The sequence below is a fragment of the Patiria miniata genome, unplaced genomic scaffold (genome assembly GCF_015706575.1).
Source record: "Patiria miniata isolate m_02_andy unplaced genomic scaffold, ASM1570657v1 HiC_scaffold_29, whole genome shotgun sequence".
Taxonomy (NCBI): Eukaryota; Metazoa; Echinodermata; class Asteroidea; order Valvatida; family Asterinidae; genus Patiria; species Patiria miniata.
Window position 1 is genome coordinate 16,629,206 of NW_024037068.1, and position 10,616 is coordinate 16,639,821.

Genomic DNA, 10,616 nt, shown 5'->3' on the forward strand with positions numbered 1-10,616 from the left:
TCTTACTTTGTTTCTTGGCTACGTTTCTCCACGTACTCCATGACTTGGTCAAAGCGTGTGGCAAACAGATTGAGCGAGGTCATGATTCCTCCGTTGGGGCCCAGTCCGTACTGCTTCATCACCTCCTTGTACTTGACTGTGTCACGAATATCTTTAGAAACAAACAAAATAACAGGAGAACTTGAAATGCAATAGTCATTCGAATACTAACATTAGGGCTGTGCATCGGAACCGGGTACCAGACCACTGATGTCAGGAACCGGATCCAGATTATAGAATCGACTACTTGTAATTAACTTGACATATTACTTTGTAACTTCTCAGACAAAGAAAAAGAAAGGTTTTGAATGTCAGGTATGGGGAATAAAAAATATGAAAACTACTGTAGATTCACGTTTATGACACTTGCTAAAATGCAGTTTACATCTAAAGCTAAAGAGCTCAGTCTGACTATTTCTGATGTGAGAAATAGTCAGAATCTTTTGGTCTGGGTCCGGCCTCTGTATGTATGCCCTGGCTCATGTGTGAATCAAGCCGCGTGACATCTTCATGCATATTAATGAACCTAGCCTGTTTAATACAGCCAAGCCCTGACTTCTCACGATTAGTAGGCCTACACAACGGTTGAAAATAAAGATGGCGGCGAGCTTATCAGAACATGCTTGAATTTTTCTCCATTTTTCAAGACACCATACATGGACAAATTTACCATTGTGCTTTTTAGGTTTCTCGTCCTTGCCTGCTCCCTTATCCCCACCCGTTTTTCAATTCATACATTTGCAGTAACTTTAGCAAGTCTGTCTATTTGTTTCCAACAAAATTGTAGCTACATGTAAAAATGGTGACGGCTCCTTTGGACACAATTTTGTATCAACAAAACAGTCAAGAAAATGAAAGAAGCCATCTGCCATCTTTGAAAATCTGTCATCTTGGGGGGAAAAAAGGGGGTACAGGAGCCTCCATAATTTTTCAAAAAGCCCGGACGAGAATATTTTTTGTTTACTCAGCCTTATCTGAATAAAGTATTTAGTTTTGGTGTTTGATCTCGGCAGTTCAAATCAATAAATACTGCTCACCTAGTCCACAAAAATTGGGACTCTCAATACTGTGTACGAGTCCCCAAATCTAGAGAGAGCAAAGTTGGGCTGATTTCGTTTTTGCATGTTTGTCTGCAGACTAGGACCTTAACCCTTACCCTACTTGACCCTCCAACGCATGCCAATTGTGCCTCAAGAAAATCTCCTATGTTTTTTGCATGGCCCTCCAATATCTGCCATGTCATTTCAAGGGTAACTGGACAGGCACTCCAATACATGCCACAGAGAACAATGAGAGTCCTCTGATAACAAAGTGAGTGCCCCCAGCTGGTCAGTATCAGGCACCCTCCAGGGCCTCCAACTCCTGCCAATTGGAGCCTTCACTGTTAAGACTTGTTATCTGCCAAATAACTGCAGCTGGAGGGCATTGGCATAACCAACTGACATGCAGTAAACTACCCTCAGAGAGTAAGGGTTAAAGGGAAACTACAACATTTGCAAACATCAAAAAATAAAACTACCAAATCATTTTGAAATACCTTGCTGGACTGTTAGTGAATGACAGTGTAAAGCATCCTGTAAAATCATGGCACCTGGTATACTGTCATTTTCAAGAAAAGTGGTATTTTTGTATCAATTGCCAATGCTGATCGGCCGACCAGCGTTGGAAACAACTGGCTTTGTTTTCAAATACTGGCCCCAATTGACCATCGCACTTGTTTGCAATCGATTACACACCTATGAACGGGTACAAGCCAGCTAGACTGGTTCCCTGACCTTACAATTCCCCAATGTATGTAAACTGCTCTGTTTCTTCTTAAATGGAGTCAGGGAACCAGACTACAGGAAAATGATTGTTTTTCTTGGTTTTTATAGCATTTTTAAACCCAAAACCTCAAAAAAGTCAGTGTAACTATATTTGCTATATATTTCCAACCCCCCAATTCCATCCATTTCTGAAAATTACAGCAAAAGCAAATGATGTATATTCCCTTTAAGCGCTCAAAACGATGCAAAAGAAGATCAGGCCAACTTTATTCACTCTTCAGCCCGCAAATTTCTCCAAAATGTTCAATGGGCAAAGAAAAGGTCCTCATTAATTTATCCACCAAGTATTTGGCAGTGGCTTGCACCTGAGAGGGAAGTCAAGTGATTTCAAAATGAGGCTAAAGACTAGACTTCCACATGTCCATCCATGGTCCAACTGTTTGACAAGACTGACCTTTTCATTCTTTGTCATCAGTCAGGTGCCTGACTATGGAGAAATGTGTAGAAATAGTGGCCTAGTACCCAACATCTTAGATATTTCTTTTGGCACAGTCAGCTGACAGTTGATTGATGCAGTATTGAAGAGTAACTGGACTGGTTGTTTCATGTGCCAGTCTGTTTTCTTGTATTGCATGTTTTCAGTACCTTAAGTTTTGAGAATCCAAAATTTTCAGACTAGTTTGTCTGCACTCCAGGTCCCAGTCTGCTACTCACCTATGTTTGCAGGAAAGCTTACTTCATGGACTGCAGGATCTAAATTGATGACGTACGGTGGCTGCTTCTTTGCATACAAGTGAGCTGTGATCCTCTGTGGAGACGAAACACATGGACATCCAAATAGACTCAAATTGACTCAAGTGAACACTGGTGAAATGTGAATCCTGCAACCAATCATGCTCTCAATTACTTGTAGCTGGCAGCAATTAGTACAGTATGACATGTACATGTACAATGTACAGTACTTCTAGAACTACATGTAGATGGCACCCGTGTGCCTTCTAGCACTCTAATTTTTGTGGCCCTCGTAAACGTTATGGCCATTGAAATCCAGCAATAATACTCGCACTCAGAACTTCACTTTCTCATGCAAAAATCTCTCCAAAAAGTAGCCATGACTGATCAAAATCTCATTAAAATTTGGGTACAATGTTTTTTAGGACCTCAGATCAACATTTATTTAAAGAAATGTAATATATTTTTTCAACATGAACGTCAATTTTTTGACACCCACATACACACACTTTGTGCGAACTGTCGCTGACCGCATGGAATAACGTTATTTTGTGTAGGTTGGACCATTTTCTACAAATGGGGGATTATCTTTTTTGATGCATGCACGTCAGCCACATCGACGTCACCGTTGCATGCTAAAAAGAGATTTAAGGCAAAAAAAAAAAAAAACATGTTTAGCGTCCTGCCTCTTTGACAAAAAGGAAGGAGGAGGCCCTTTTTTTTTTTTTTTTTTTTTCAAAATGGCCGCCCGACACATTTTTCATGACAACGCGGCCGGGCTATTTTTCAAGATGGTTACCAGCTTTTTTCAAAATGGCCGCCACTTGGACTCATTGACTATTTCCACAGCTTTATACACGGTATAAAAGTCTAAAAATACGATTTCTTTCGTCAGAGATCTTTAAAATTTATCAATTTTTGTCTTTAAAAAAAAAAAAAAAAAAAAAAAAAAAGGAGGCGGCCTCTAAAAAGGAAGCGGGCGGGGACGCTAAACATGTTTTTTTTTTTTACTTCGCCTAATCCATCCCCCCCCCCCCCCCTGTAGAAAATGGTCCAACTGACACAAAATAACGTTAATGCGTGCAGGTGGTCAGCGATGGTTCTAAAACGGGAAGTAATGCACCCCCCCCCCCCCCCCCCCCCGCAATTGTTTTGAGTATGATCATACGGAGGTTTCTGCTTGTATAATGTAAAAGGTAGTAAGCCCTAATTTGTGATTTTCGGTTTTTTACGGGGACCATCGAATGAACGCTGGGGCATGAAGACCACATCGCAATTCAAACTCGAGTCGGAAATTTAACGTGTTCACGATCGCGAGGGGAGCTCTCGGAATTGAACAGGAAATTTCACTTTTCATCCGGATCGTAAGTAAACTTCAGTACAACCATCTTAATTGTCGATGTCTACTTGTACCTTAGGTGGCGTATCTGGTAATTTGGAGGCCGTTTTGAGGGTGAAATCTGATGTTTTTGTTGGGCAATGTTGGGTTTTTGGTCAATGACAGAATTGTGTTGCTCGGCATATAACCATTAGCTTGGACCCCACTATCGCCAGCCCATGTCTGAATGTTAAAAAGGCGAAAAAAAGTTGGGTCCAAGTTCATGAAGTTACTCAGACTACATTGACGATAGCAGTTGAACAAAATTTTCAGACCATAGGGTTTGTGCACAGGTTAACAAGTGATGGCCAGATATGGGTATCTTTCCTTCATCAAATGCAACTGATTGTGAAGATTTTAAATAACCGAAAATAAAGGAAGTGGGTGATGATTGAACTGTCCGGAATCTGGGCACGACAACACCATCAGCAATGGCGAGGCCTGCGATGTGACCGTCTTTGACTGGTGACATTGGTTGATTAAAACACCTTATTTGGGAATGAAAAAACGGGCTAAATACCTGAACAAAGGTTGTCTTTCCAGACCCTGCCATTCCCAGCACTATTAAGCACGGTGGTTTTGTATCTGTGTTATGCATTCCCACTTCACGCGCACTTTCTCCTTCACCGGTGGTCTCCATGCGTTCTGCCATGGACGCCGCCATTTTGAAAATAAGGGCCATTTCTAAAATGTAGGCAACGTTCCAGTAATTGGTGCATCTTTTGACACAGGGCAACAAAAATGCCAGGTGAATAAAATAACTGAAAACTACAGCCGCGGACAAAAAGATCGGACATTAAAAATTAGTATAAAAGTCACCACCTTCAGCCAATTGAGTCAAATATTAATAGCCTGATCGTGAAACATTGTAGCCTAAGTAAAAAAAGAATCCGATGTTTGAACAACACATCCTCAGGACTCTTGTTCCCTGGGCTTCCGCTCATCCACTTACCTACTACACTTAGTTTCAGCGATACGTCACGGTACAAGACCAACCGTCTCTCTTACAAGTGTTTGTTAGAGCTCCACATTTTGCCTTTAACTGAAAGGACATTTAATTTAGTTTTTTTTTTGTAAAGGCAATCCGATTGAAAATATACCTTAATTTGTGTCATTTTACCTTTATTTATAATTTCTATTTTGCTTTTTGTAAAAGGGTATGTTGGTGCTAACTCTTTTTTACGCTTTATGCGAATTTCCATATTGAACAATTAAAAGTGAGATAATGTTGTAGGCGGAAACCTCATGTTACAGCTATTTGAGCAACAGAAGTTTCCAGAATTATCAAGAGATGTTGTCTTTGTACATTTCCTTTTTCTTTGGTAATTTGATGTTTCAGCAAATTACACTATACATAGATAACTTGACCCATAAAACATGTTTTCAATGAGCAAATTGAAGCTGAATCACATTTTGAACAGACAACCCCTAAACTGAACAGTATCTTTCTAATGACATCACGGCAACAGCGCCCTCGTTGTCAGGAAAAAACACTTGGAAGGGCACTTTTTAATCAAATGAACACCAAAAGAAATGACAAGTATTGTTCATGCATAATAAGAGGAGTAGAACGTTTTTTGTTCCCAAGTAAAACTGTTATGTTGTGAGCGTGTACATTTACAGCAACACAAGTAACTTAATGTGTGCTAAGAGTGGACTCCGGATAAGTGGATCGGGTCCTCTTTCAAATACTTCCAGGCGCTCTGGGAGTATGCACAACTTTGAGGTGTATGTCACGTTCGTTGGATAAACACAGAAAATCTGTGCCACCACCACCTACTTTTCTGCGCTTGATTGGCAAACTGCATTTTTGCCAACCACGGCCTGCAAAACTATGGAAAGTCCAACACTGCAAAAATGAAGAAGAGTTATTACAGATCACCAATATATTATTTGATACTTGAAAATACAACATTTTCAACAAAGCTACAAAATAATTCCTAAGGCCAAAAAAAAAAAAGTCTCCGGTTTCTGGTATGGAGCTTGCCCCAAAAGTGGTGCGGCGACGCGGCTTTTTTTTTTTTTTTTACTTGTTTTTTTTTTTTTTTTTTGGCTTCAAATGTCGGCTGATGACTGCAAATGGTGCCCGACTAAACTTAGTGCAAATATATGGGAGTCCAGAGAGGCCACATAAAGCTTATTCTCGATCATAACCCCATCTAAAAACACGTTAAAATTGTGCAGCAGCAGGATTCCAGTCAAACCAGTGAGTTTGGCGGTTTTGAGACATCATCTTGTATTGAAAAAAAAAAACTTTTTCATTTTGCCGACGCGCATGGCTACGGCGACGCGCGCGCATACCAGAAACCGGAGACTTTTTTTTTGGGCCTAAGTATGCCTTTTTACTCTATGTGTTGATGGCGTTATGAGGACTTTTTTTTGGAAAAATATGTTGCCAACCACGGCTTTAATTTATGCGCTTACGGCAGCCCATACAAAATTGCGCTAATGTTTACAAAAAAAAGAAAGGTCTATATACAGGTACGGTACCGTTTCTTTTTTAGAGACTTCTTTGATGATACTAAGTGTCAGTTTCGGAATTGGAATGAACACACTTTTTCACGATTTTTTTTCTGCCTACATGATCGCACTTCGCAATGAATGCCCGGAATGCAGTCCTGCTGAGCGCAATATGGCTCAGGCTGGTTTACAGAGCAGCATTAGGCCAAGAAAAGTTATGGAGCTTGTCCAAAAGGTGGTGCGGTGACGCGGCTTTTTTTTTTTTACCTGATTTCTTTTGCCTCAAATGTCGGCTGATGACTGCAAATGGTGCCCGACTATTAGTGCAAATATAATGAGAGGCCACATAAAGCTTATTCTCGATCATACCCCCATCTTAAACACGTTAAAATTGTGCAGCAGCAGCAGGATTCCAGTCAAACCAGTGAGTTTAGCGGTTTTGAGACATCATCTTTCATTGAAAAAAAAACGTTTTCATTTTGCCGACGCGCATGGCTACGGCGACGCGCGCGCAAACCAGAAACCGGAGACTCAACCTCGTCCCCAGTGCTTACTTTATTTCCAACCGTGTTTCCAATAGTAAACCCTGGACAGTAAACTTTCTTCCTGTATCCTGATTCGATAGATATCGCAATTGGCTAGTAATGGATTTTTATTGTGTACTTGGTGTTGTTTTTCACAACGTGCAGTACGTGTTTTCACGATCATTCGTCTACGCCTTCTCAAAAACATTCCTTTCCTTTTCCAATTTGTTCATATTAATATGAAATGTGATACTGCATGTTGTCTCAATAAGATCGTAACAGTTTAATGGTTTAATTAAATAAATCGCGTTTTCGTAACTCACGCTGTGCTCGCGCTGCGACGAATTGACTCTGTTTTTACCCCAGACACCACATACAAAAACGAACGATAATGTAACGCACATGCAGGCACCAGACTATTCCTCATTTGCATACGTGTTCAAAAATCTTACACATGCAAATGATCCAATACCAGGGTGAGAGAGCAGGAAGTGATTGGCGCGTACTGCTCAACACCCTGGGGTCGAGGTTGGAGTGCACTGGCTGGTTTATTAGAGCGGGGTCGACGAAAGGTGAGTCGCCCTTTTGTTTTGCAAAACGTACCAAATGACTAGTAATTTAATGACTAGTAATATATATTTCGCTTTGTATAAGTATTGTAGTAATTTCTTCGTAAAGCGCATTGCGATTTCGTATGTAATGCGCTATATAAGAACTAATTACAATGTATTATTATTATATTATTATTACCAAAGGCCATTTACGTACCGAATTGAAAACGCACATCCGTAAGAATACAATAGCGAGAGAAAAATCTGGTGCCAACTGGTGAGAAACGCAACTGAGGGTTAGCATTGTGTGGTGGGCGCCTATTGTTCAATACAGTTTAGTTTGTGATTGTGATAACATCGGGGGCTATATGTGCTGTTTCAGAGAATGATTGTCCACTGTTTTGTTTTTGGGTCGGTGTGGTTCTGGTATCGTTAAAGGAAATTGACACATCCCCCAAAAAAGTATTTTTTGTCATCCATTAATGACGTCAAGGGCTTTGATTTTAGTCAAAAATGCTATAATTATAAGAACCCGCTGTTATTATTATTTATCCATTAAGAAACAATGCGGGTTAAACAAAGTAAAAAAAAAACCTGTCGAAATTTCAGATCAGTATATCGATACCATTTTTTAATGTATATATTAAATTCTCTCTGACAATTAAGACATGGATAAAAAATGGATAAAAAACCCACCTATAGACACATCAAACAAAGGCTGTGGTCACGCGCTCTGTATTATGTTACGCGATACGCCCAAGCTTGTCTATGCCCGGCCGCTGTTGTATTACAAAACACTGCATTCGAATTGACCAATCAAACATTAGTCCTGATTTGGAAATAAAATGACGTCACGATTTAGTAAAGTCGACTCCGATTGGCTGAGGCGCAGGATCGCATAAATATGCATGCTTGTTGTGTATCAGACGTTAGACATGAGACTGGGCTCTGTGCATAACTGGCATTACTCAGAATACCTTTTACTCCAGCTACCCGGAGACTTACGGGATTGTCCTGATATCATTTTCAGGACACGACGTTTCATTTTTACTAAAATATCCCGTACCTTAATGTGGTCAATGGTCAAGGTTAAAACAGTTTTTGTTCAAAATTCCATAACTGAAAAAGTACATGATTATTTGACTGATTCCTTCACTAAAAGAAAGCTTATTAATTGAGCTTTTATATACTAGATCCGGAAATTTGTACTAGTCTGGTTCCCAGACCAAAAGATTCCGCCTGTTTCTGATGAATCTTAGGTCCGGTAGCCTCCGGTAATACAATGTATTACAATTTACGTCACGTGACTAAAACGGGAGGAATTCCTCCTTTTTCCGAAAATTTCCGAAGTTTGCCGAAGTCGTTTCGTCACCAATCGGATAGTATTTCCGAGCATATAATATAGGTTTAATTAACTGCTAATTGCTTATTAATTTGATTTTAAATGAGTTGATAATTAATATTCATTGTTTGAAATTTGAAACAATTTCATTGTTTGAAAACTTAAAATTCAACGACGATTTTGAGCATCAAATATACTCGGATAGTACGGGCGAACTTTTTGCTGCGTCATGCACAATTTTGAATTTGACGACCGTTAGGCCAAAAAAAAAAATATTCGGTCTCTGGTCAGACCAAAGTTCCGGAATTGACGCGGCCACGCGGCTTTTTTTTTTTTTTTTGCTTTTTTTTTTTTTCTTCAAGCTCGGATTGTACAGACAAGGTGGGTACTATTTTGCTTTTGGTGTCCTCCATGATTTGCCTTGGTGCTTTCGATCATTTGCCTTGGTGCAATTTCCCATTCCTTGGTGCTCTTTGGTAAAAACAAAAAGAGGAGGTGCGGAAATAGAGGGCGCTGTTGGAGCTACCGCGGAACATTTTTGAAAAAAAAAAAAGATCGACGCGCATGATTAAAATCGACGCGCGCGCTGACCAGAGACCGACTTATTTTTTTGTTTTGGCCTTCCTTACCGAGATTTTCTAAAACTCGGTCTTCATTCGGCTCCGCCTGCTAACAGTGCTATTTGGTTCCCTAATTTTGAAGATTCCAGATCAACATTAGTCAATGTTATCTTACAAAAACATCAAACTGTATTATCACAACTGTATGATATTACGAAGCAAGTGATTTATTTAAAAATTTGATCAGACCATTAAAAGCTACAATAGCCTTGTTTCAATGCGGTCTCTCGGCTTTTTGTCGAAGGGAGATAATCGGGCCCTGCACCCACAATCAACGCGGCTACGTGCGTGTACCACCGACCCTTGTCCGTGCGTGTACCGTACCACCGACCCTTGTCCGTACGAACGGTTTGGTACTAACACAACCAGCAAGCACAAACACGCGAGTACGGACTGTACGCATGGTGTAATAAGGCAGTAAATGTAGGCCTACTATGTTCTGCGTGTGGGTGTACGTACGTACGTGTGGGGGATATACGCGCCGCGTGGCCTGTTGGGTTACGCGGACTAGCTCATGCATGTACAGTATGTACATGTACATGTACATGTACAGTACTGTGTGTGCATGGCTGTTGTACGAGTACGTGTGTGATGTACATGTACGTGCGTACGCACATGTACAAGCATAGCCCTGTATGGTACAAGTTAATTTCTCACTAGCAGCGTACGGGCATCGATATGTGCACGCAATTATGCCTTGCCAATTTGATTAAGGATTTTGTTATAGGCGATTTTTTTTTATCGGCGAATCGATAAGCCCAACGCCTTGGTCAAGGCTAAAGCTACAAGTGATAAAGCGAAATCGGAAACGAAGCCTTGCTTTGAAAAAGGGCTATTAATGTCGTCATGTTTATTTTTAGCCACGGAGGCTGCCTGACCTCAACCTCGTCCCCAGGGTGTCGAGCAGTACGCGCCCACCACTACCTGCTCTCTCACCCTGGTATTGGATCATTTGCATGTGCAAGATTTTTGCACACGTATGCAAATGAGGAACAGTCTGGTGCCTGGATATGCGTTACACATTATCGTTTGTTTTTGTATGCGGTGTCTGGGGTATACAAACAGAGTCAATTCGTAGCAGCGCGAGCACGGCGTGAGTTACGAAAACACGATTTTTGAAATCAAACTGTTACGATCTTATCGAGACAACATGCAGTATCATATTTCATATTAATATGAGCAAATTGGAAAGGAAATTAGTATT

General features: G+C 40.5%; 1 protein-coding gene across 1 annotated transcript in view; it reads right to left on the reverse strand.

Annotated features, from left to right (window-relative positions):
* Positions 1-4,644, reverse strand: part of LOC119735700 (GPN-loop GTPase 1-like) — a 30,718-nt gene extending 26,074 nt beyond the window's left edge. The window contains exons 1-3 of the mRNA XM_038209556.1: positions 4,436-4,644; positions 2,520-2,613; positions 7-151 (exon numbers count right to left, since the gene is read on the reverse strand). Of these exons, the coding sequence (XP_038065484.1) occupies positions 7-151; positions 2,520-2,613; positions 4,436-4,597 (401 nt within the window). The 5' untranslated portion in view covers positions 4,598-4,644. The remainder of the gene's footprint in view (positions 1-6; positions 152-2,519; positions 2,614-4,435) is intronic.
* Between the last annotated feature and the right edge of the window lie 5,972 nt (positions 4,645-10,616).